The sequence below is a fragment of the Oxyura jamaicensis genome, chromosome 2 (genome assembly GCF_011077185.1).
Source record: "Oxyura jamaicensis isolate SHBP4307 breed ruddy duck chromosome 2, BPBGC_Ojam_1.0, whole genome shotgun sequence".
Classification (NCBI taxonomy): Eukaryota; Metazoa; Chordata; class Aves; order Anseriformes; family Anatidae; genus Oxyura; species Oxyura jamaicensis.
In genome coordinates this window covers 6696429-6722596 of record NC_048894.1, presented here as the reverse complement: position 1 = coordinate 6722596, position 26168 = coordinate 6696429, and the positions used below count along the sequence as shown (strand labels likewise).

General features: G+C 44.6%; 2 protein-coding genes across 11 annotated transcripts in view; both read left to right on the top strand.

Moving 5' to 3' along the window:
• The window catches only part of PRKAG2 (protein kinase AMP-activated non-catalytic subunit gamma 2), a 213824-nt gene extending 199814 nt beyond the window's left edge, over positions 1-14010 (top strand). For all 9 annotated transcript variants that reach the window (XM_035319206.1, XM_035319207.1, XM_035319208.1 and 6 more), the window contains 8 exons: positions 3093-3138; positions 3956-4010; positions 5428-5554; positions 6340-6505; positions 6884-6921; positions 8034-8180; positions 10553-10646; positions 12891-14010. In XM_035319206.1, coding sequence (XP_035175097.1) covers positions 3093-3138; positions 3956-4010; positions 5428-5554; positions 6340-6505; positions 6884-6921; positions 8034-8180; positions 10553-10646; positions 12891-12922 — 705 coding nt within the window. In that variant the 3' untranslated portion in view covers positions 12923-14010. The remainder of the gene's footprint in view (positions 1-3092; positions 3139-3955; positions 4011-5427; positions 5555-6339; positions 6506-6883; positions 6922-8033; positions 8181-10552; positions 10647-12890) is intronic.
• Positions 14011-20137: 6127 nt separating this feature from the next.
• RHEB (Ras homolog, mTORC1 binding) overlaps positions 20138-26168 on the top strand; it is a 40236-nt gene continuing 34205 nt past the window's right edge. Inside the window, exon 1 of one of the 2 annotated variants that reach the window (XM_035319217.1) lies at positions 20138-20344. In XM_035319217.1, the coding sequence (XP_035175108.1) occupies positions 20293-20344 (52 nt within the window). In that variant the 5' untranslated portion in view covers positions 20138-20292. The remainder of the gene's footprint in view (positions 20345-26168) is intronic. The other variant, XM_035319216.1, reaches the window with a different exon arrangement.

Sequence of the window (26168 nt, the reverse complement as noted above, 5' to 3'; positions counted from 1 at the left end):
AAGCTTAGAAATGTCAGGAGTATACTTGTTGAGTTCTTTTGAAAGAGAGGGTAGTTTTGTGATCAGGGTAGGAGGATGGTATCGAAATACCTGGGTTCAATCCCCACCTCTGCCCAGGAAGGTCACAGGAGTTTGGGCAGGTAACATTTGTCTGCTTCAGTTACACATGTATAAACATGAGGAATTTCCTTAATTTGTTACCTGTTGGGTGCTGCTTTACCATAATGACAGCCTTGGGTTTGGATACCAGGCTCCACTTGGAATTGCAGCTATTGTCTAATGCATTAGGGGTGAAGGACCTTACCTTAACATACTAATTAAATATTAGAGATAATACAAAATGTGTGAAGGTAAGATACTCAATTATTGATCACTGTGAGTGTTTGTGTCCAGGTTGTTTCAAAGCACAGTAATCAGAGCTCTGTATGAGTGTGGAGTATCAACCAAAAATGTAGCTGGGGCTGGGGGAGTGTTTAAAATTAAATGAAAAAGTTAGTTGTATTTAAAAATCAAATATATAGCTACACAGTGGTTCATGGGATTTTATTAAAAATGTATACATTTATTTAAAAAAAAAATCATCTTTGTCTCATAACTGTGGTAGAGTTATCCTGCAAGCAATACGTGGAGCTAAGCAGCAAGGTAGCCTGTGGAGGCTTGGATGCTTTAAGAGGTTACTCAGATTTTGAAATGATGCTGGAGAACAGACGAGTTAAACTAGTTAAACATATGGAAATATTTTAGTTGCATGGCTGAGTTGCACAATCACTTGGAGATCTCTTGCCTTCAATTAACTGTAATTTACCATTCCCATTGGCAGGCAGTCGATGAGAGTCTCTTGCTTACATGTTCATACAGACATTTACATCCCTTTCTTGTTCCTGTCAAATCCCAATTCCCCCACTTCCAATTAAAATATACCTACTGTTCAACCAGCTGAAATATCAAGACCAGTTGGATGAAGCGACATAGATATATTAGGCTTCTCACAGCTAGTTGATCGTGTTTGTTTTTCAATTTTCAGAGTTATTTTTTTGTCTTCTGGGGATTTACAAAGTGGAGGGGAAAAAAGGTGAATGGGAAGTGATTGCACATGGATAATTTCCATGTGGTTTCCATATTCTAATGACTCTCAACCTCCAATAATACCAATTTTCCCATATAATTTTACCTAAGGTCTAACTGTTGTCACTTCTTCATGTCATCTACCACGCTATTCCATCGGTTGTGCTTAAAACAGCCTCTGGGCAGGGGAAGGATGAACAACAGAGAAGCGACAACATTTGACTTAGGTGATTGGTGCAGTCTTCTATAAAAGAAAAAGATGTAATAATAATAATAAACAATGTTCTGCTGGGGAATGTTCTAGTCTTACTAGGCACAAGTGTGCTAAAAATGTAAGTCACAGGTGTTTTAATCATTTGTTCTAAATACATCACATCGTGGTGTGAAGCATATTGCTCTTTGTGTACTATGGGATTTTTTTTAATGACTGATAAGGAAAGTTCAGGAAATACATCCATGTGGTGTGGTCAAAGAACAAGATTTAGCCTCATCTTGCCAGCATCTGAAGAGTTCTCTTGTTCTTCTGATCACTTCAGTAGACTGGACCGTGCTCCACAGACTAAGCTGTTTTTTTGGCAAGTAACATAAGCAGGTTTAGCTTGCTCATGTAGGTATCCTTTATACCACCTATAAAGGGTATATTTGAGTAGTCTAATTACAGTACGTCAATTTAACGTTCCCTTACGCTTCCTGAACGGTGATAATAGAATAGAATAGTTCAGCTGGAAGGAACTTTCAGAGATCGTGTGGTTCAACTGCCTGGTCACATTAGGGCTAGCTTAAAGCACATTATTGAGGGTGTTACCAAAATGTCTCTTGAACACTGACAGGCATGGGGCATCAACTGCCTTGCTAGGAAGCCTCTTCCAGTGTTAGACCACCCTCATGGTAAAGAAATATTTTCTAATGTCCAATCTGAGCCTCCCCTGGTGCAACTCTGTGCCATTCCTATGCATCCTGTCATCAGTTAGCAGAGGGAAGTGACCGGCACCTCCCTCTGTGCTTCCCCTGCTCAGGAAGTTGTAGAGAGCGATGAGGCCACCTCTCAGCCTCCTTTTCTCCAGACTGGACATCCCAAGCATCCTCGGCCCCTCTCCATAGAATATGCCTTCCAGCCCTTTCACCAGCTTTGTTGTCCTCCTCTGGAGGTTTTCAAGAACCTTAACATCCTTTTTTGTATTGGGGAGCCCAGAACTGCACCCAGTATTCAAGGTGAGGCCGCACCAACGCTACATACAGCAGGAGAATCAACTCTTTTGACCAGCTGGCCATGCTGTGTTTAACGCACCCCAAAATGCAGTTTGCCCTGTTGGGAGAACACCGCTGGCTGATGTTGAGCCTGCTTCCGCCAGCCCCCCCAGCTCCCTTTCTGCTCAGCTTTTCTCCAGCCACTCATCATTGCTCTGTCCCAGGTGCAGCACCCAGCATTTCCCTTCTGTTGAACGTCCTGCTGCTCCTCATCACCCAGTGCTCCCATCTAGATCTCTGCAAGGCCTCTCACCCCTGCAGGGAGTCAAAAGCACCCCCAGGTTTAGTGTCATCAGCAAACTGAGAATACCCTGCATCCAAATCACTGATAAAACTGTTGAACAGTAATCCAGAAATAGTCTCTGTTGGTCTAAAGACAAATGTAGTAGGCTTTGAAGACAATCCTACGCTTCACCTATAAACTTTCCAGCTTCAGCAGGGTTTATAGAGGTACCTGAACCTAGAGGAACTTAAACCAGTAGAAAACTAGTAACTTTTACTACTTATTTTTTTGCCTGTTTGGTGCCCCGTACCAGCTGAACACAGGTTAGGTGAGCAACACTGCATGCTCTCAGCATTTCTCCTGTACCAGCGTGGCGTATTGTATTGCCAAGAAATGTTGTTGTGGACTGGGCAGTTAATTGGCTGTGATTCTTACTCTAAATGTTAAGTTGCCTCCAATGAAATACGAGGAAATTAACAAGATTGTTAGTATCTGGATAATTATTTTGGGTGTGAAATTGTTACTTCGAGTTAAACTTTGCATATATCCATTGCAGGTTCAGATCTATGAATTGGAAGAGCACAAGATAGAAACCTGGAGGGGTAAGATTATTTACTACTTGATTCCTAATTTCGTGTTCAAATATTGTTCACCATTGAATGCAGCATTCTTAATTAATCATAGGCATAACTAGTTTATCTCCACATACTTTTAATGAAAGCAGGAGTAGCAAAAGCTTGTCTGCTTGTTCCTGCTGCTTCTTTTTTCTACCTGAAACAACGTGAACCAGAGTGCTTACGCTTTGTATGTAGTGCTTCACTGCTTCTGCCTGATTAGTACCTTCTCACTCTTTCTTAATAGAAGAAAATTAAGCAGAGTAAGGGGCTGAATATGGCTGTAGAGATGATGGGAGTATCTGGCATGGGAACGTATCTGAACCTCAATGCAGAATGAATATCAGATAATGGTGTACTGAGTGAACTGAGATGAGCAGCACGTCACACCTGAGCGAATTGCAGGATGTGACTAGAAGTTCATAGAACGTGGTGGGGTGGGACCAGAAGTGCTGAATGCAGGGAGAAACTTTAATGGAAAAAAATGACTATATGCCGTATAATAACATCTAGAAATCCTCTATGGAGGAGACCAAACGCTTCAGAAAAGAGGCAAGTGGTAAAGTAAAATTATCAGCCGTTGTTGCAGTGACCCCTGGTGGTAATCAGTTACTCGTTTTAAAACTGGATTCTTTTTAATGTCAGTACAGCTGAACGTCTGTAAGTAGAATATCTAAAGAGACTGTATATCTTTCTTTTGTCTCTTCTGTCCACTTAATTTTGCACTAAGGAATTAATCAAATGCTTTCTTAAAAATGCTGATGTTTTCATGCAAAGTGATAACGGTCTCTTTTTCTATACACAGAGCTTTATTTACAAGAGACGTTTAAACCTTTAGTGAACATCTCCCCAGATGCAAGGTAGGATTTTCCTTTCTTTTTGCTTAACTTGAAATAAACTAACTCCATCTCACCACTGAATTTTTGTTCTGCTTTCCTACTAGGTTGTTGCGTTCATTAAAATCTAAATTGCCTTAGTAGAGTAGGTATCTTTTTGTCTCAATGGAATTTTAAAACAATGGTTTTTAAGCTGCCATTGTACCTGATTAACCAAAGGTAATTTGAGAGACAGCTTTAGCCGATCACTTTAAAACTTCCATGCAATTTAATCTCGGAACAGGAGAGTGCAGTTCTGATTCTTGCTTTCAGCTGCTGGAATAGGATTGTTTATACCCAATCAAAGGAAACTAATGAAAGGAATTAGTGATTACCTCGAAGTAATGGTATGCTATATCCTCAGTAGAATTGCTACAATTAAGTCATGAATAAGTTACTCAATTTAGTCATAGAGAATGTGTTTGAATGCTGATTGGTTGTCAACAATATCGTATGAGAACAAAATAGAGATTGCTTTCAAAGGTGCAAAAAGAGCTGTATAAAAATGAAGATGATGCAGTAGGATGTGTTTAAAAGGATACAGCAAGTCAGCCTAAGACCCGAACCAGAGAGGGACTTGTGACAGTCAGACTGCAACACTTAGGAATAGTTAAATGCTGACTTCAGGAGTGGAATCTAAAGTGCGATATGGGGAATCTGGGCTGCATGTGTATGCAATGGAGATAGTTCGTCCCTGTAAGGACTCAGAACATGCAAAGTTCTTACTGAATGTATTCCTTAGTAATTCGTTATAATTGGCAGTAAACTGTTTTTATTACAGTCTTATTAGGACCAAAATCAGTGATACTTACAGGAGAATAGACGTGCATAGGTTGGAATATTGCTAAACCACAGTCTGTAATACAGAGGAATTGAGTCTGGAGCACTGTTTCAGATCTCCTGAGGATAACTACTTGCTAATACCTGGTGATAATTCAGTGAAATGATTAGATAATTGTTTTGGCTTAATTGCATGACTACGCTTATCCATAAAAATGTTCTCCCTAGGAAATGTTACAGAAGTTTGGGATTGAAATGCATTAATTGCCAGAACACTTACATTCAGAGACAAACAGTGAAAATAAGAGACAGCAGTGAGGACAGCAGTCATTTGAAAAACAATCTACACTTGTAAAAAGAATAGTAGAAATATTCTTTAAAAAGAATAGTAGAAATATTTCTTAACCACAGAAAATCACATTTTTGTCACAGCTTTATTACTGGTTTAGGATCTCTGTAAGCAGATCGCTATAGTTTGCAATCCCTCAGTTTATGTTTTCCATAACATTAAGCAAATGTAAATAACTGTGTACTTTCTGTGAGCTTGTAAATCTGTATGTGTATCACTCAACATTACTTGTTGGTGGCTAAAATTCATTTTCAAAAATATTTTTCTCTTCAGCCTTTTTGATGCTGTATATTCATTGATCAAAAACAAAATCCACAGATTGCCAGTTATAGATCCTGTCAGTGGAAATGCACTTTATATACTTACCCATAAAAGAATCCTGAAGTTCCTCCAGCTTTTTGTAAGTATTTAAAGCTATGTTTTGCTTTAACAGCCCCCCTCCACCCAGGTAGACATCCGAAACATTAACATCAGTCTTAGTTCAGAAACGTCTTTACAGTCTTCCATATTTGAGCACTGCATTTTGGCTTTGCATATCTTTTTTGATAACAAAGAAGTTAGCTTGATGGAGTACCTATACACTGCTATATTTTGTTTTAGTCATTTAAAAGAAAAACAAACTAAACACCACGGTCTTGTCTCGACTTTTTGAGTATCTTGGTGTCCTTTTCTGTAAAGTCTACGCAGCTTCAGAAGCTTCCTTGATTACATGGACAGAATAATGAATCGTCTCCCAGAGATGAGACTGTCGTAACTCATTGTACCATACGTTGGTCACGGGAATGGACAGGAGGCCAAACAAAGCACCAGGAGTTCCAAACAAGCACAAAGCTTGCAGAATCTTCAGTTTCAGTGGGAATGACATAGCTCAGGATCAAAAGCTTTTAGTGACGGGGTACTACAAAAATAAACTGATGAGCAAAAAAAAACCAACACCTAGTTACATAGTCTTAATGCTGAGCTTTAAACAGTAGTAATGCTTCTAGATTTAAGCTTTATGTAAATGGCTTTATGTAAATTTAGTAGCAGATTACTATAATGATCTGTAACAATCATTTGGAGCCTGTAGATGGATGAGTGAATACAGATCTCCTAATGTATGTACCAGTCATTAGGGAAACCTGGTAGCTGTAGCGCATCTTGCAGAAGACTGCACAGTAAATACATTCATTCTGATTTTCCTAGATGTCAGAGATGCCAAAGCCTGCCTTTATGAAGAAGAATCTGGATGAACTTGGAATAGGAACTTATCACAACATTGCCTTCATACATCCAGACACTCCTATCATTAAAGCCTTGAATATATTTGTAGAGAGAAGGATATCGGCGTTACCTGTTGTGGATGAGTCAGGTGTGTGTTGATTCTTCTGTAACAAGAGCATGGTTAAGATAAATGAATGATTTATTCCCCTCCCTCCCCATATATATATATATATATATATATATATATATACACACATAAATAACACAGACATATATATACACTATATGTAACATTAAAAAATATTATAACATCTTGAAAAATATTTATGCAAGTTGTAGGTTGATGGGCCTGAAAGAATTCATCATGGGTTGTGGGGTTTTTGTTTTGTTGTTGTTGTTTTTGCATTTTCCTTCTTGACCTGTCTCTTTGCTTTCTGTGTAATTATAAGATAACAAATGCAAACATGATGTGAGAAAATTAACTTCATATTTGAAACACGTTATTAACGTGTATTTTTCTTTCTAGGAAAAGTTGTAGATATTTATTCCAAATTTGATGTAATAGTAAGTATATCTTTCACATTCTATTACATATTTCATTATATGGAGTAAGCATTTAGAAATGAATTTGCTAATATACATCGATTGTGGCTATTTTGTTCCTTAGGCTTTAGTTAGCCAACTGAATGAGACAGATTCAATTCACCCTGCACAGTGTGCACTTCCTGCATGACATTTTGACAAGGAGTCTCCTGAAGGACATTCCTATTTCTTCATCTGTTCTACTTTGTCTACTTTTGAACACAGGCGACCACACTAGTATATGGTTATTCCTGTAAGGTTTATTTGTTTTTTCATGTTAGTATTAGCATTGCTTCATGTCTGTCTTCTGGTAATAGAGGATGATTTTTGCCTCTCACTAGAAGCTGATCTTTGAACTTTGCTTCCTTCCTGCAATGAAGACTTTTGCTAGTCTGGACAAAAAGTCCTCTTTCTACAAGCAGGCTCCTGTTATTAGAATGCAAGCTGGGAATGTTAGCTCTCAAACTCTTTTAACCCTGTTGCTTTTACTGGGGATGGACTTTCCTTTTTTATTATTCTGTGGTACTTACTAAAATAAATTGTATTTAAAGAATTGTTGAATGGCAGTGCCAGCACAGTCCAGGAGAGGGAGTTTGAGCCTACAAATAAGTGAAGAAACCAAATTTGTTCTCTAGTTGGATCTCCAGTAGGATCTGCTTTATGGCTCATGTTCAGAGTAGTTGGTGTCCTCGCTTGTCCTGTGAAAAACAATCAAAAAACTATATAATCTTAAAGTGTATTCTGTGTATTCTAAAATCTGTAGAACTCCATCTTTACCTTTTTCTACTGCTTGAGGCAAAAGCAGGATGAGTGCCATCAAGCCAAATATCAGATAACAAAGTAAGGAGATTTTCATTAGCCCACTGCATAATCACAAAACAGTATTATCAATTAATCCAGCCTGTCACGTGGTGTTTAACGTAATTGCATGCTTGAGTGTTCCCAAAAACTGAAACTGAAGAGCATCTGGTTTGTTTAATATGGGACTTGGAACAGACTCAATTTACCCCAGAAATGTGTCTACTCGATGCCAAAATATTTACTTCGCTGAGTACTTTATTACTAAGTAGTGAGTTCCTTGCCTTGTTTTTCAGAATCTTGCTGCTGAAAAAACATATAATAACCTAGATATCACGGTGACGCAAGCCCTACAGCACCGTTCTCAGTATTTTGAAGGTGTTGTAAAGTGTAGTATGCTGGAAACACTGGAGACCATTGTTGATAGAATAGTGAAGGCTGAGGTGAGTTTGCTTATAATTTCTTTTTTCTTTACGGTTAAGTTAAAAGTTGTATGACCAAATAGTGCAAATTTATCCTTTTGAAGTTATTTTGGTTACTTCAAGGCAATATTTTTTCTGTATCTACACATGTAGGTATCAATTTGATACATAGACTTAGAGATGCTTCAAGGGATGTGGAAAATACAGTCTGTAATAATGCCTCGTTATTTGCACTGCTGGCTTATGATATTAGTTGAATGTGACTGTTCAAAGTTTGAGGGTTTGTGGGGGGTTTTGTTTGTTTTGGGGACTATTTTTTTTAGTTGTTATTGTTTGGTTGGTTTTGTGTGTGTGTGTGTGTGTGTTTTTCCTTCAGAAGAATCACATTTTTTCCATGCCTGCCATAAGTTTTGCAGGGAAATAATTCTTTGAATGCCAGCTCATAGCTGGCTTGCTTGGCCCATTGTTCAGGAAATTTAATGGATGCATAATGGGATCCCACACTGCTCTCTTACAAATACAGTGAAACAAGGGCAGAAAATAAATTCTTGAGACAAAGAATTCACCAACTGCTCTTGTAAATTATTTCTATTCTTTTTTTTTTTAATTCTTTACATTCTTACACATTCCATTCTTATACGTGGAGGTGAAGGAGTATGCAGGTCTTCCCGTTATGCCTCTCTACAGAAGAAAATCAGTATCACCAGTTCTCTCTGAGATGTGATCGACTCCATCTAGAAGATTTAACTTCTTCCATTTTACATGTTTTTTCTTCATCTTCGGGGCCGTAACTGTGCATCTACTTAATATGAGTAAAATTTCCACTTTGTGAGTAACCCCTTAGAACCTACATCAGACAATTTTTACTTCCAACTTCCTGCATCAGCTTAGTTTCATCCTGAAAATGAGTAATTTTAGCATTGCTGATGTACAGATTCCAAACGTGGCTAATCTTATTAATATTCTAAGAAACCTGAGACATTTGGGTTTTCAGAACAACTCCTACCCTTTGGTTCAGTCTAAACATGGTGAGATTATATGTAAAAATGAGTCAGTCAAAGCTACAAGTAAGGCAGTAATTGATGCTATTTTTAGCTGTCAGACAAATGCTTGATCTTACTGGGAATGAAACAACTATATTGTCCGTTTTTCTTGAATTCATTACACTGAGAAGAAAAATAAAGTATGTGCATGTACCCATCTGAAATATCGCCAACGTCGTTTCGTCAAAAAGAAAATGCAAAAATATTTTCTCTCTCTTTGCCACTCCTTTTGTTTCCCCTCTGTGTCAGGAGGGTATGACTGTTCAAATGCATCAGAGCTTCTCTTTTTTTCTCAGCCTGGCAATGAAGTGGTTGACCTCAGCCAAAAATTAACATATCCATTAAATCAAGACTACTGCAGCTTTCTTCCTGTCATCTCTGTGAAAAGATGAGAAATTCTTTTCACGTTTTGCCGTTACATTTGGATGATTTGAACTTTAAGTAGAAGAGAGAGAGTTTGCTTAGATAAGAAGAAAACCAGGAGTAGGCTCTCACCTCTTGACAAACACCCTTTCTGGGTTCACTTCTTTATGAGCTGGCCCAGCCGTGATTTTTTCAGTTACCCAGCCCTGTGCCCAGTTGTGCTGGGCCCTGGTGCCAGGGCTCAGATTCGGCCACTTTCCCAGCTCTGCAGCGGTCTTTCACTGCTGTAGCCTGCTTCTGGTGCTGAGCCTCGGGATATAGCAGCACCCTGCTACTTACCCTGCAGTTAGGACTGAAGTTGTGTAGCATAAAATAGGCCATAGGACAGAGCTGTAAGGATAAGCTCGATATTCAGAAACACAGTTTAAATCTAAATTTGTTCCAAGTTGTCCTCTACAGTGAGTTTCTGTAGGTAAATGGAACCTTTCTTCTGTCCTCATGCAAAATCCAGGCTTTGTAACCAATCACCTTTGTGACTCACCTGCGGTTGTGCAGCCCTATGAGAACAATTCGGCCAGAAACAGTTTTGGCATGTGAGGATACAACAAGCTTCAGTGCTGTGACTCTCTGTTGAGACAGTATGTCTCCGAAGGAAGCCTTATTCAATTTCATTTTATTTCATTGAGATTGGAGGCTAAGTTAAGCAGAGCCTGTAAATTGGAGAAAAGCATATCTGAGAGCAGCAGTGTTTTTAAGACCTAGGTCTCGGCTCACCTGTCATTTCAAATACGATTGTATTGTTGTGTCAAACAGCTGTGTGCTTTTTAAATGTGTGCTAATTTTCATTTATGCAGGGTCGGCGTGTTGGTATCTCTGTGTGAGATTCAAAAATTCTCTGTTTCTACTAGCTTAGGATTTTTTTGCATTTCTTTGCTTCCGTTATTACTCTAAAACAGAAGAATCTCAAGATATTTTCCCTGCCTGCAGGTTCATCGTTTGGTGGTAGTGAACGAAGCAGATAGCATTGTGGGTATCATCTCCCTTTCTGACATTCTACAGGCTTTGGTACTCACGCCAGCAGGTACAGTACAGGTGTTGCGTTGTAACGTTTGCCATCAATCAGCGGTGCGCACAGCTTGCCGGTCTTAACTGGTTTAATGACAATAACACGTTCTGCTTTTAAAGTTTTGTAACTGTTTGGTCTTAAGTTTCAATACGTTTCGTTTCTCATCAGGAAAAAGCTGGCAAAAAACTGTCAGTCTTTTTCTTTTTTAGAAAAGAGGCCTTAGTTACTAACAGGAAAGGCAGGCTGAATGTTGCATGTATAGGCATCCGCAACAGGGCACCTTCCCCATCTCCTGGAATTTCTGTACCCTGGCAAGCTGTTCCTAGCGTGCTTTCCGCGAGCTCTGCAAAACCACCCCCTCGGAGCACTGCAGCTGTTAGCTCTGCTGTGGGTTCTGTTGGCACAGCTATGTCAGACATCGCCCCAGACTACCAGAATTATTCCAGTAGAAATCCCTAGTGTGTTACTAACACGATCAGGTCCCTTTTAACAAGAGTATCCAGCAGTAGATATAATTCATTCTGCTACTTTATGCTGCTTGTTTGGGGGTTTTATTTTTATTTTTTAGTTTTGCCCAAGTTACTGATCTGCTTTATGTTCTTAAGTGTAACTTCACTTTGATCGTGTAAGTGAGGTGACTTCAGTGTCACAACAACTGAAGCTAAGCCCTCTTTCAGCTTTGTGACAAAGACAGAAAAGGTTTTAAGGATTACAACTTGGCTTTCAAAAATACCAGGCTAAGCAGAAAGACCTGAACGTGTCCTTCAAAAAAAAAATCTAAATGAACTTAATGTGTGAAAGAGGCTCATTGCCTAGAAGGAGAATGGAGGGGGAGAATGAGAGGGGTAGCAGTCCCTCCTAAGGTAGGCATGGAGAGAAGGTTGGGGTGAAAGTGCCAGGCAGAGGTCGTTTCCCTCGTGACTGGAGGGAAATGCTGCCTGATCAACAAGGATGGTCAAACTTCCAGTTATTGTTAATGAAGTAAAGTTTAGACAGATTTGTCTGGATTTTGAGAAACCAAAAGCTTTTTGTATGGGAATTGCACAGGCACTGAAGATACGCTTCAGTGAGTTGATTTAATGGTGCTCTGTAATTAAAAAGGGGAGTTCCCCTGCTCCCATACTCTAGGTCAGGTGCCTCTGTTGCTTAGCGTGTGACAGCACCCGCTCTCATCAGATCCCTCTGTGAGCTGCTTTCACTCATTGATCTAACAGGAAACCGAGCCAGCAAAGGAGCTGCGGAGTTTTGTCAGGCAGCACGCCAAGCCAGCACGCAGAAGAGTCTAGTGCTGAGTACAGGAGGCAGAGCAACACGGGGCAGGATTGTGTTACTGGAAGAGATGGGGTGAGGAGGGTTTTTTTTTAGGAGGCACTGGGGTTTGTCTGATGAAGCGAGGATGTCTGCAACACAGATCTAGTCTGTGGAGTTCAGAGTGTGATTCAGCTCTTGAGGTGGATGTGTAAGAACAATCAGGTAAATCATGCCCAGAAGTGTCCATTTCTCTTCCCTGACTAGGAAGGAAAATATATTGGCAGGAATTAAGACCAGTGTACACCAGGGGAAAAAAAAATCAGCTGTGATGTGCAGACTGGATGTATTTAATGGATTTTTCAGTGTTGGTGATTATACATTACAAATAGTAACTCCAGGTTGCTGGCAAGAGATTCCTGCTCTCCAGAGCTGGATGCTGAAGCCAGCTCACCGTAGGGTTCAGCCAGTGCCCAGCATGTGGCTAGGCTGAGAGCTTGGAGAAGAGGCAAGATGCTACACGGTTCTGCTGAACAGGTCTTTTGGATCCATACTGTAATCAAAACCTGCCTCTGAGCCAGGAAAAATCAGTCAACACAGCGTAGTTAAACTGAATTCCGACAGGGTTTTTATTTCTCAAGTAGGATCTCACTTTTTCAGACCATTTTGATGCTTAAGCTTGGCTTCTAATACATGGACAGGCTTGCGGTGTGACCTTTTGGTTGGGCTTCTTTTAAATAATGGGGGGGGGGAAGATAACGATGTTTCAAAGCCAGTTGTAGTCATTTCCACCTTCGCAATGAAGACAGAAGCAGTAGTGGGCTCAAGGTCTTCCTTGCTCTGATCACGTTGGCAGTCCTGAAGCGTGTACTTCATAGATGGTGTCCAGCACGAGGATTCCAATAACGTGGTCAGACAAATTTTGCAGCATCCACAATGAGCCGTGCTCGTCCGTGAGCCAAGTGCCGTACGCATAAAGAAGTCACACGTGCTTTCCTCTTCTGTTAACAGGTGCCAAACAAAAGGAGAACGAAAGTGAATGACTGCTGTGAATGTATAAACGTTTGTAGGAGAACTTGAACAAAGTTTCTGGGTCAAGTTTGTCTCAAGAACAGTGACTGCAATAGAACAGAGCAGGATGGTTGAGGATGTGTATTGGGACTTAGTGATGGATGATGAGTCTCTTCCCCCCCAGTGATGTCGCAAAAAAAAAACAAAGCAGCATGACAAAAGCTTATGTTAAAATGTAGGCTTGTATTTCAAAACGTCTTCAGAACATTTGCTGGAAGACTTCACATGATGTCCTTCATTAAAATGCACTGTATTCTGAAACTTTTTCATTTTGTATTTGACAGAAGTCACTGGTCAGCAATGGATATATGTGACATAAGGCAAGTGTATGGCATATTCATATCATAGTGCCTTATGTCAAAATACAGCAATATGTCATCACTGTTGCCCATCACTGTCAAAGGAAGTATTGTGCTAAACGAGACACTGTATTTGAATGTGAAAGTCTTTAAACCTAAACCAAATCAGTTTCAGTTCTCATTAGACTTGTCATAAAAGCTGTAATTTGAAGATCAGTAGACTTCTTTAAAACTTTAATGACAGTTTTGTGTTAAATGTTGCATTCTGAACCGAGATGTAAAACGAGACTGATTTTAAAAACAGCTTTATTTATTTTTACTTTCATGACAATTTTTTACACATCTTTGGTGGATAGCTAAAATTTCACCATATCCATTAATAAACTGTTGATTGTTATACAAACAAGTGGTAGATTTTCTCATTATTTAAAAACTTGGAGTTGCAGAAGCTGTGGCCTGTGGATCAGTCCACGTTACTTGAGCTGAAGATTCCAGAAGCACGGATCAGAAGTGCTCCGTACTGTAACACACGGGCACCGTGGAGGAAACGAGGTGCCGGAGAACAATACTTTCCTCTGTATTAAAGTGTAAAATGATGGTTGTACAACTAAACCGAACCTTGTGATTGTATATGACTTGTACAGAAGCTGAGAAGTGAGGAAGGCTGCGGGGTTTTGCTAATGTAAATGCACTGTAAAGTTTGAAGCTGAGATTTTTATCATTGTAGATGGAAGAAATTAAACCCTACAACATCAGTCTGGTTTTAGCAGTCCTTGCCAAGTTTGTTCGCATGTATAAAAGTACGTGCATTTGGGTTAGTGTAAGCTAGCCGGAGGCATTCTCGTTTCCCTTCAACCTGAAAGGCAGCAGTTGGTCGTGGCGTCACGCAGGTAGTACTGCTTTTGAAAATACTGTGTGAGAATGTGGTCCTGGAGTAACGGCAGTAAATTGATCTATTATTTTCTCATGTATAAACATTGAGGTAAAAGGTTAACCGCTTTCAGTTTGCTCACAAAATGTGAGGTCTTTGATAGTAACGAAAAGCTCTTTCTTCAGAACTTCTCGCTTCCTACAAGGAATTAAATTTTGAAACTAAATGTGTGAAGATTTTTTTCCTACTGGCTTTTTTCACATGTATAGAAATGTTTGTGTAGTACCTGGTGGAAAACCATTCTCTTAAATTTTGTCTCAGTTTCTGACTCACTGAAGAACATTGTCTTCTCCATCACCTTTTCCAGCTGGGTAAATACCGGCTGTGCTCCCCGTGGCTGAGTTGAAATAGCTCTTTCTGGCCTTGTGGGGTCTGGTGCTGGTTGCTGCCCTGCAGGCAGCACCAGCCCAGCTCTGATTGCCTGCGCTGGGGAGATGGAGTGACAGGAGGTAGGAATAGCAGCTCCTACTCTTTGTGGGGTAGGTGGAGGGGATAATTTGTGATAATTGGAACTTGGTGTTGAGGATACGTGGTCAGTACTACCTGCAAGTACCACCCGAGCTGCACAGATGCTGTTCCTGTACCTGAATTACAGCCCTCTATGAGATACTTGTAAGGGAGTTGCCCGAATGCATCACTCCATCTCGCTCCACCTAGTGTCAGTCTGTGAGCATTTTCTTCAGTCCCATATTTAAGATATTTTTTAAAATGAAGGGTTGAGCCGCTGATAAATACTTTTTTTTTTTTTTTCCACGTACATATTTTTTTAGCACAAAGTCTTTTGGCCCTGTTCCATCCAGACAGCTTCAGGCTCGTCTGCATAAATCAGCATGCAGGAAGCCAGAATGAATTTGCAGTTTTCAAACAACCATGCACAGACTCCTTATTTTAACATTATTATAAGTGCTGTACACATGTTGTGGACACAGGACTAGAAAAATCACAGAAAGCAGTCTCCTCGGTGATGCAAAACTGTATTTAGAGAATTTCTGCCCTCTCCTCAGTGATGAAAAACTGTACTTAGAGAATTTTTATCCTTCCATTCTAAAATTCAGTTCTGAATTATAATTTTTAGTAGAATTGCAGTGTAACTCTCTAAGTATGAAAAGAGCACCAGCAAAAAGGTACTTTACCATACCACACAAGTCCTGGCACAAGTACCTCTGCTGGTGCACAAACAAAAGTAAATCATGTCTTTTTAACACAGATGGGTCTACTACAGAGCTCGAAAAAATGCTTGTTGCAGCTTCAGGAAGGGAGAGGAGTAAATGAGGGTAGAAAAGGGAGGGATGACTCAGCAGCATGTACCACGCTCAAATGACCGAGCAGCTAAAGCTTTGATGTCAGACTCGTCCCTTCCACGTGGCTCACCAGAGGTCTCAGCCAGAGAAATGAATGAATAAAATGTCATTAAGCTCAAGTTCTTGCAGAATTTTCTTTTTTGGGCAGACGCAGTCGGTGCTGTAGAGCTGAGACCCCAGCAGCGATTCCCCCCGCTCCCTTTCTTTACAACAACGTGGTGATGCTGCAGTAGAGGTTGCAGTGACTTTTCTCCTGCAGCTCTGCTGGAAGACTGTTGGGTAGCATGGATTTTCAGTCCCAGGGATGTGAGATGCTGCAGACATGGATCCTATTTTAACCAACAGGGTGGTAAAACACAGCTGATTGATTTCTGTGCTTTCCTGTGTGTTTCCTTGCCAGCAAGAGATGTCTGCAAGAGATTATTATTGTAAAGTACTTCTCGGTCTTGGGAGGGAGCAGAGGGGAGTTAGGTTTTGACCTACTCTGGATATGTTTAGGTGTTAGAAATTGGCTTAGGAGAATTATTCAGTTGAGCGTGGGCTAAGTTGGAGTCTTTCAGTTTTGGTCTAAGCAGAAGTGAAACCACGCGTGCTGAATCCTCGCGTACAGCAGGCTGGTCGTGCTGAGCTCTCCAGCCAGTGCTAGGAGGAGCTGGCTTGCTTCAGGAGTTTCTGTGAACTTTCACACCTTATACTGCCACATTAAACATTTACTAGGGGTAATTTGCAGGGGAAAATGTCATTTTGAGTAATTATTACTACCCTTGTATCCACATCACGTGCGTTACGCAAAAAGAGTGTTCTGCAGACACTGCAATTTGCTCCTCACTTCAGGTCTTCATTTCAGTGCGGCTTTGAAAGCCACGTTTTTAGTACCCGCTTGTTTTGTGACAATTTTATTGATTCCCACTGAAGTGAGCGGGACCAGGTGACATGAACTCACACCTCACACCCATCTCTGGAGCGGGTCTGTGCCCCCTAGGGACCAAGAGCTGAGGGCAGGAGCCCGTGATGTCGGTAGCCCCAGTGACTGGAGTTGCAGGTACCACTTAATGGTGAATTAGTCCCTTAATTTATTTTTCTACTACCCTTTTGCCAGTGTTTCTAACCTAATAATGGAAAATGTGATCACGGTCAAAATTCGGGAGGGAGCGGGAACAAGTGTAAGATGGAACTAGATGTGCCTTCTAACCTCTGTGGGCAGTAAAGTGCATGCTGTACATGTGGAAGCATGTCCAGTGCTAACACTGGGCGCACTTCAAAAATTCCTCAGGAAGGTCCTGATTTGCCAGAGGATCGAGCAGGTAATTAAATTGGTAATTGCTGTTATAGGAACTGAATGTACAAGTCGGAGCTGTTCTGCATTTGGAATATGAGCAGCACTGTGTTCGTGGGCTTGGATGTACTCTTGTCAGAACCCAGCAGTTCGGTATTTTTCTGTTTCCCAAATGAAAGTCATCACAGCTTTTCCTCCATCGCAGCAAAGCAGAAACAGGCAACAAAAGACAGACGTTCCCTTTTCTCAGCCTCAACATCTGGTCCTGATCTCACTGCATATACATGCTCTACTTGTGCCTGCACTTCTCCCTTCTAATATATTTTTTAGAACATAGACCATACCTGATGCATTGCGTTCACTGACCATGCCTGTTGATGACTCATTTACAATAAAATTAATACAACTTGTCAACTAAACCAGTGCCAAGAGTACGTTTGATTTGGAGGAGTATCTGGTGAAGCAAGGTACTAATCTAGCTTGGAATACACCCTGAGCATGGACGTGTGGCATACACCGCACGTCCCAGTGCTCTCTGAACTCCCTTGCCGTTTGCAGGACAACTGGCACGTGCTCTAGGAATGACGAAGCTGGAGCGGTGGGAGGGAGGGCACAGGGAAAGCCATGCTGCTGCTGCTGCTGCTGCTGCTGCTGCTTCAGCACGTTGTGGCGATCGCACCTGGAGCACCCGGTCTAGGTTGTTAGGGGAAGAGAATTTCAGGGCAGGGCTGCTTAGCGAGTGCGTGAAGGTGCTCAGCCCAAAATATATAAGCAGTACCAGCCCAAATAAAGCAGACATGGTGATATACGCTTCACAGCTAAAGCTATGCTCTCCCGCTGCAATAGAGCATTCCAGGAAGTGTTTCCATTTATCCCAACTAGAAATACAACAACAGCTGTCTCACGATGCAGATCAGCTCCTTTCTGCTTAAGCTGCTCCTTGTGTGGCACCATCCCAGAGCGCTCTCAAAGGCCACTCAGCAACAGCACCAAGTCCTCGCGAATGGGGAAAGGACAGAGCTGGTCTCAGAGCTCCCCGTTTCCCTGTTTCAAATGCCCCAGCCAAGCCAAAATGAAACGCTTGCGATCCTCACGGCATGAGGCTTAGTCACTTCCTGCCAAACAACTAGTGGAAAAAAAAGGATGCTGGGGGGGTTTCCCAAATTTAAACGATGCAACAAAGGGTGAGTTCTGGGTTCCTGCCCCACCACAGGCTGAGCAAGCATGGATGCTCTCCTAAGATTGAACAACTGCATTGCAGCTAGAGGCAGTAAAGGGAAAGATAGGGGGGAAGCTGTGGTAGTAAGTTCTTCTAAATAAAAACCAGAGTGAACAAGTGCAAGTTAACAGAAACGAGACAAAAAGACAACAGCCCAAAGGTGAGTGAGATAAGAAAAAGGAATAAGGGAAAAGGCCTAATCAACAAAAGAAACGTGTCAAGGAGCAAGCTAAAAACCCCTGAGAAATGAAAAAAATGCTGGTGCTCCTTGCTCTGCACTTGTGGAAGGATCTGGATATCGTGTCTAAAAATGTAGATCAGGTTCAAGCAGAGTGATAAGCACAGTGCCTACATTCTACAGGCGAATCATATGAAACGTAAGGGTAGGGAGGTTGAAAGCACAACTCCCACAGACTTCACGTTTCCAAATCCATTAATATTGTTGCAAGTAACTCCTACCTTCTTCCAGTCATTGGCTTGGTAAGCGGCCCAAACTTTGGACAATGTCATGATTTCAGAAGGAACAGGTCCAAAGATGTCAGCACAGCAGCAGAGAAATTCAATGGCAGTGAGTATCGGTGGTGCTGGAACGCTATGGCTGCTGCGGGTCTCGTGTCCTTTAATACACCACGCAAGGCAAGAAGGAATACAGAGATCTGCATGGGGCATGACGGCCCCTCCAGAGAGCTTTCAACAATGTGACTGTTCACAGAGGTGGAGTTTCTACATGTTACTCTTCTTCCCCAGCCTGACCAGATCCATCTGTGTGACAGGATTGTACCAGTCCTTGCGGTGTAGTACTCTAGAGCGATGAAACAGAAAGCGGGGATCTGTCCTGTAGTATGTGGAAAGGAGAGGGGTTGTACAAGGAGGAGCTCACACAACATCCACCACAGCTATCAGTATCCCGACCAAGAACATAAGCCCCTCTTTTCTCGTGAAATAAGCCTTTTTCATCATGCACCTACTGACTGAAGGCCACCCTCTCCGATGGTTCACAGGTTACCAGTACTTAGCCCTGCAGATCCTGCAATCCGGAGGATGAGGGGTATAATCAGGCTATCCTCCACAGTGCAGATACCTCCGTAAAGCTCCTCTGATCTTCAGGAGCAAATCGCTTTTGCATACAAGTAGTTTCTTTGCTGTAGTTCCCTGCCCTCCTACCAGGTCAGATGAGTGCCAGCACATGAGAACGAGTGGCTGAGATCAGGGACAAGACCATTCGCCCTTAGGTTAGGTTGTTAGGCTGGTGTAGTACGTAGTATAGCGTCATGATAATGGAGAAATAATTTGGTGTAGTTGTACATAGTGTGTGTAATTGCACATCAGATATATGGATGTGTCTCCCCAGAAGAAAATATGCACATGGGAAGTCTGGTTTTTCCTCAAGAATGTTCGTTTTTCAAGAAAATGTGGAATGTGTGTAAAATAAGTAACAGCAGAAGGGAAAAGCTTCTTCACGAAACCCCTCTCCTTTAATTCTGTATCCAGTGAGCGCTGGACCTGCCCTCTGAGCTACGAAACTTGCTGCCGCTTGGATTGGAGTTTCACCCGATAAAAAGGTTAACAGATAAAAAAGGATAACATTTTTCCCCACTGTGGCGTCACCGTCCCTGGGGGGGTTCAAGGAGAGGCTGGACGTGGTGCTTGGGGACATGGTTCAGTGGTGACATTGGTGGTAGGGGGCTGGTTGGGCCAGATGAGCTTGGAGGGCTTTTCCTGCCTTAATTACTCTACGCCTAGGAGCAAGGAGCTACGGGAACAAGGGCCGATGACTTTAAGCACTTTAAGGGGCTGCGGGCCGGCGGTGGGAGGCTGCTGAGGGCACCTCCCGCCTCCTCCCCTCAGGAGGGCGCCCAACGCCTCAGCCCCGCGCGCGCGCGCGCGCTCAGCGACCGTTGCGCGCCGCCGGCCGTTAGCGCCCCGCGCACGCGCGCCCCCACCGAGGGGGCGTGGCCCGGCGGCACGATGACGCAGCAAGTTCACCCCCCCCCCCCCTCCCCCGCCCCCTTTCCCTTACGGGCGGCGGGGCCGTGACGCGCTGACGCGCGCGGCCGGGCGGGGCGGGCGGTCACGTGGGGCGGCCGCCGCCGTTGCTGCCGTTGCCGGTGCCGCGCGCGCTCCCCCCCCCGCCGCCCCCCGGTGTGTGCTTCCCCCCCCCCCCCCCCGCCCCGCCCCCCCCCCCCCTCCCCTCACAGCCTCCCCCTCACAGCCTCCCGCTCTTCTTCCTCCTCCTCCTCCTCCTCCTCCTCCTCCTCGCCGCCTGCCTCCGCAGCCGCCGCCCTTGATGTGGTGCGGGGCCGGCCGGGGGACAAGATGCCGCCGTCCAAGTCCCGCAAGATCGCGATCCTGGGCTACCGGAGCGTGGGTGAGAGCCGGGGACCGATAACGGGGGGGGTACGACGGGGCTCAGTGGAGGCCGTGGGGGGGCCGTGGGGGCCGTTTGGGGGGGAGGGGGGCAACCGCGGCCACACCGACCCCAACCCTTTCGTCCCGGTGGGGCCGCCCTGTAACGGCTGTGCCGGCCGGGGGGAGGCCGAAGGCCCCGAGGAGGCCCCGAGGAGGAAAGCCGGGGCCCCTGAGGCCCCGAGGAGGGAGGCCGGAGGCCGGCAGGGCGCCATGGCGGCGCCGCAGAGCGCTGCGGGCCCCGGGGCCGCCGGAGGAAGCCGTGCTTCCTGGCGGAGGAGGGTTATGGGGTGGGTTTTGAGGTGATTTTGGGGTGTTTTGGGGATAAGGAGCTGTTTGTGGGGATGGGAGGCCGCAGTGCTCACAGCCTCCTCAGGGAGCGAGGTGTCCGTGGTCCTGCAGGCTGCCAGCACCTCCAGGACCCCAGCCTCCAGGACTCCCGTCTCCTCCGCAAAAGTCCCCTTCCCTTCCCCTTCCCTTCTCTCTATTCCAGTCCAATCCCTGTTTTCTTCTTCTTTTATTATCATCACCATCATGATTTCCTCCCTCCGTAGAGACGCATCGCGCTGTTAGCAGAGACGGTGCCGCCGGTTGTACTCGTACAACCCCGTGGTGCCCCGGTGCCGCAGCCCCGCTGAGCCCCCGGCACAGCACTGCAGCCGAACCCGAGGTGAAGAGCTGCCTGGAAGCGTCCAGCACGAGGCTGTAGCAGCCGAGAGCTTCTCTGGGGCTGCCCGCACCTGTAATGCCCTCGCCTGCACTCGTGGTCTGCGATGGAAAGCAGGCGTTTTGGCGTTCGGGTCCTTTTCCTGATCGATCAGACCTAAGAGCTCGGATCGATGTCGAGGATAATGTGTGGTTGGAAAGTACAGAAGATCCTGTAGAGGGATACTTTCCTGTAGAAACCCTTTTACAGCAGCGGCTGAATTAGTGTCATTTCTTTGGTTGTGCACAGCAGAAAGAAGCCGGAAAACAGAGCCTTTTTTCAAGATCGAAAAAAGCTCCATAAGCAGAGGAGTTTTAGGTGTTCTGTGCATAACTGCAGCCTGCCCTCGCGACGGGGTGAGGGTAAAAAGATGCTGATTTTGTGTCGTCCTTGCAAGGACCGGCTAGCAGTAGGTTGATCAGTTTGCTTAGCATATTTAACGTGGCTTGTCGTAGTCAGTTTCATTGTCCTCTTTTTTTCTTGGATAAAAACAAGCAGTGTAAGTGGGAAGGAAAAATTCTTGAAATTCTGTTCTTTAGAAGCACGTGTTGGGGACTGGGTGCGCTGCTGAGCTTTGGTCCGTCGGCTGTTGATGGTGAAAAGCAGCCGTCAGGAAAATCAGGTGATCCTAGGGTATGTAATTGGTTGAGAAAACGATGGCCCAAATAGTGTGGGGTTGTTAATCCAGCGGTGCGGCCTAGAACGTTTTGAGAAATAGTGTTCGTATGGAAGAAAACATTCTAGAAAGAGATGGGCGAAAAGTTATCTAATACCTGTTAAGACCTACTGCACAACTTCTTCGACCGCAGTTCTCTGAGACTAGGGTGGTTTTAGGCTTTGTGGGACATGGTGAGCTTTATTAGGACAGCTACAGGTCATAGGAACACAGGAGAAGAAGGAAGAAGTAGCTCTCCTCTCATTACCCTTGACAGCTCTCCGTTGCCTTGTTGCTCCTAGGTAGAAATCTTGCCTGTTAAAACCACAAAGCTGCTCCTCTTAAATACGGGAGCATCGCGTTTCTAGGAAAATACTTACGTAACAGCTCAGGCAGCAGAAACAGGTCACTGGGGTCTTGCTTCCATCTTGTAGGGCTGTTAGAAAAATGTGGAACTTAAACCGCGAGTTTTAGGTTGGATCCTTCGTTTACCCAAGCAGCCCTTTAAAGTCTAGGAGAATAACCACGTAGTTTGGCTTCAGAGAAGATTTAAGTAAGTCTTGCTTTGTGTCACGACGGCAGGGATACTGCTTGAGCGCTGGGTTCAGAAAAGGATCTAATCTTTTCCTAGGATGAGCTTTTGGGTAATAGTTCCTTGAGAAAACGAGGAACATTACTTCTGGGGAAAATGCAGCATTTGAATAGAGCTAATTTTTGTTAGGATAGGGAATAATCCCAAAATCTGAAGGGCTGCTGAAGGTTTGCAGGTTTCCTTTATAAACAGGGAGCTGTTCCCAGGATCAGTTTTGACCCTGGAGTGAGGGAGGCCAGTTCCAGTAAGGTGTAAAATGCTTCCAGTTGTATAGGTTCGGGTGAATGCTTGGGTGACTCCATCAGGGGAGCTGTGCGAGCTTTTGTCATTTACATATGCAGCATGGTGCTTGAGATGAGACTAATCAGCACATGGCGACCTTTTTTCCCCGTCTCTCTCTCAGCTCTGACCTGAAGTAGCCACGTTTTGGTGACATACGTCAAGCAGCGAGCTGTTCCTACGATTGATGACTGCAGCTCTTTCAGGCTGTGAGCATGCACGGTGATGGACAGGCGTGTCCTCCAGAGGCTTTGTGAAACGGGAGTCTCAGTCTGTCACTGGCTTCACGCTGCGCCCTTGTTTTTACTTGTGCTGCGTTTTAGCCTTTTCCCGGTGTTGTCAAATGCAGCCGGGCTTGGGAGTGGTGTTTTGCTGGAGCAGCTGTTGGGATAGAAAGTTCAGGAGCCTGCTTGTTTGAATACACTCCCTCTGTCTTTCAACACCACCAGCAGCCCTTCGTTGGTGAAACTCCTGGGCTTTGCTGATGGGAGAGATCAGCGGCAGCCTCGCGAATTCCCGTGCAGACCTGCTGCCTCGGGAGGGAGATGCGGGCGGAGGATGTGCCAGGAACTTCAGGACTTGTTTTTTGGTGGAGAAGGCCAATTACACGTGGGTATAGCCTACAGGTTGTGGCATGACGCTAGACAGAAAGCTCACAAGAACGTCATCTTTGGGTTTTGCTCGGGCTTAAAGCGGTCTAAAAAGAAAGTTTAATTCCATTACGTAAACGCGATTGTCTCGGTGAGGTTCTGATAACAGAAATCAGGTGGATTCCATCCTAAAATGGGAGCAACTTGACTTTGCTTACTGATGTCAATTAAGTGACCGGAGTGGACCAGCTACTTGAGGTTTGATTCCAGAGCAATCCCACTGATGTGTGCTGAAGCGTGTGATTTCATCAAGTTATAAGGCCTCTGCTGAAAAGGATCGTCGTACGTTGCCCTCGTTGTGTTTTGGTCATAATTCATTATTTCCAGTTATATTTGGGCTCTGTTAGATACGTGTGGAAATAATTCAACCAAGACGAAGATTTTGGTGTCTGGATCAACTTCGTGAATTTCTTCAGAGTAACATTTACCCTGGAAAGCAGTGTGGAGTTGTCCAAAATGCATTCAGTTCGGTGATTTTTTTGTCTGTACAAGAAAAATTTAAATTCAGGCTGTGAATGCTGGTATCGGAGAGGTTTCTTAGATCATTTTGTAAAAGAGTTTAGTGCTGGGATTCTCTGAACTGATGGATTTGAGATAAGCAGGAAGGAGTTGCTTGGAGCAGATGCTTCAGTGGTAGGTTGCTATCTCAGCCTCATCTGTCAGCTTTTTTGTTTTGTTTTGCCGTTAAATGACTGTTGCTGTTCTGGAAACAATTTCTGACTTGACACATTTGGACTGGTGATCTGAAAATGTTCTCTCCTGGTCGGTAGCTCTGAGAGGGGTCAGTCGAGTTGCTGGTGACTCACCTACTTACCTTTTTTTTTCCTCCAGATAAGTAGCGCTCGGTGACTTTCAGGTTGATACATAACAAACTTTGGTGTAGGTGGAAAGCAGTTTTCAGACAGAAATAGCTGTGATCTGTGAATGTGCCATGCGGAGACATAGTGAAAGAACTAGAGTTAAACAAAACTATCTGCCGAGGTCAAGTTCATACTGGAAGGCTTCCAGGTGGTTGTAGTGGGATAAAAAATGCTTCTTTGCCCTGCCTGAAGGACAGAAAAAGCGGTGATAGAGACCTGTAAATAGTGAGGATAATCGTTTGGGTGAAAAGTAGTTCCTGGTTTTGAGAACACGAGTCACTGGAGCATCAGGAGGTTGGTATTGTAAAATGGAGCTGGAGCCTTGCTTCTCACTTCTGAAAGATGGCATCTGTTAGCGTGTGCCGCCCCGAGGAGGCAGCCCTTCGGGGCCGCACAGAGCAAAGAGGTGATGGCGAGAGGCGATAAATTGTCCGTGGGACTGTCGGGAGAGAAGGAGCGAAGAAATTAGTGCTGGTGCATGTAGTGCTGGTGCATGATGCAGCCCCATAGCCAGAACCGATCGCGTCTGCAGCACTGGGAATCCTGAGACCGCGCAGGAAAATGGAGTGCTTCAGCACCTGGCTGACAGGGAAGGTGAACGTTTTGCCGAGCCCCGCACTGCACCAGGATGAGCCCCGAAGGCAGCTGCCCGGAGCCTGCAAGCGCCAGCTTCGGGTGCGTTTCGGCTCGGCCGCCGGCGCGGCGCAGCAGTGCGGGCTGCTGCAGTGCATCTGCTGGCAGGAGCTGGGAGCAGGAGGGGAGGCAGCGTGCTCAGCTGTAATATCAAGCCGGCGGGGTTATTTGAGGACGAGGCTCTTGCGTTAACTCCTCTGTGCCTGCTCTGACTTCCTCTCCTTGCAGTGCTCGCGGGGTTTGCTTGTTCCGTGGAGTGTTTTGGCGCTTGGGTATGCAACTGAGAGCTAATATCGATGGGGGAAACCAAGTGAAATACCGATCCTGTAATTCATAAGCTATAAAATGTCGAAGTTGTTCGTTTAGATGCACAGCACGGCCGTGAGCGTGGACCTGGAACACACAGCACCTCTGTGGTCTGCACCGCTGTGGTGTAACCACGCGCTTGGGATGGGGAGAGCGGCTCCAAGGCGATAAACTAACGCCTGGTGAACTTCCAGGAGCTCTCCTGAAGGTGACGTTCAAGGGCGTGTGTTAAAAACTGCTCTTGGCTTCAGTTGTGTATTTGGGCCAAAACCTAAACAGCTCCTCTGTGGGATTTTCGCCGTGCGCTCAAGTACTGCGTGAGTCAAAGTTAACCTGTCGGGGTGTCAGCCCACGGTATCCTAAACCAGAAGCTGGAAACGGGAAGTGCTGTATGGAGAAACATCGAGCTGCCCTTGGTGCTTCTGAACCTGGCTCCTTAAGGACTCGAGAGGTTTCCTTTTGTTTTCAAAGGCCTCTGGTTGAAGCAACCAGCAAATTTGTTGTGAATTTGCTAGCGTGAGAAACCGAGATGTTGTTCCTGGGTTGGGGGCGGGGGAGGAGGAAGGGTGGTTGCTTCAAATTTCTCTTTTCCAGTCCTGCTCAGGAAATTTGCTTTCGTTTGCTACGCTCACACACCAGGGGCAGCTATCCTGCGTGGGGTGGGGAAGGGACAACTACGGAGGAAATCCATGTAGGTCTCCATGGGATTTCAGATTATTAAGTTTACCAAAGCCACGTGAATGTGGGCCATTTAAGATTGTGTTCCCCTTTTGAGACGTATGAAGTGCAGTGGATGCTGAATTGTTTGCAGAGAGGCGGGGAGGTGGCTGTATTGAACTTGTAATAAGGAGGTAAACTGAGGCAGGTGTTGAACCTGCTGATACAAGGTGTTGAAAGCTGAAACAAGCTTTCAAACACAGCTTTTCTCTAAAGCTGTGGCTGCCACTTTCTTTTTCAGTTGCCTGTAACGAAGGCAGATGCAAAGGTACAGTGCAGGGTGGGGCTTTGCCTGGCACAAGCCTCGCTCACCCTGCCCTGGCGCTGGAAGCGGCCGGTTCCTGCCCCCACCCGTGCGCTGGCACCGGCACGCCTGAAGCACGGCCCC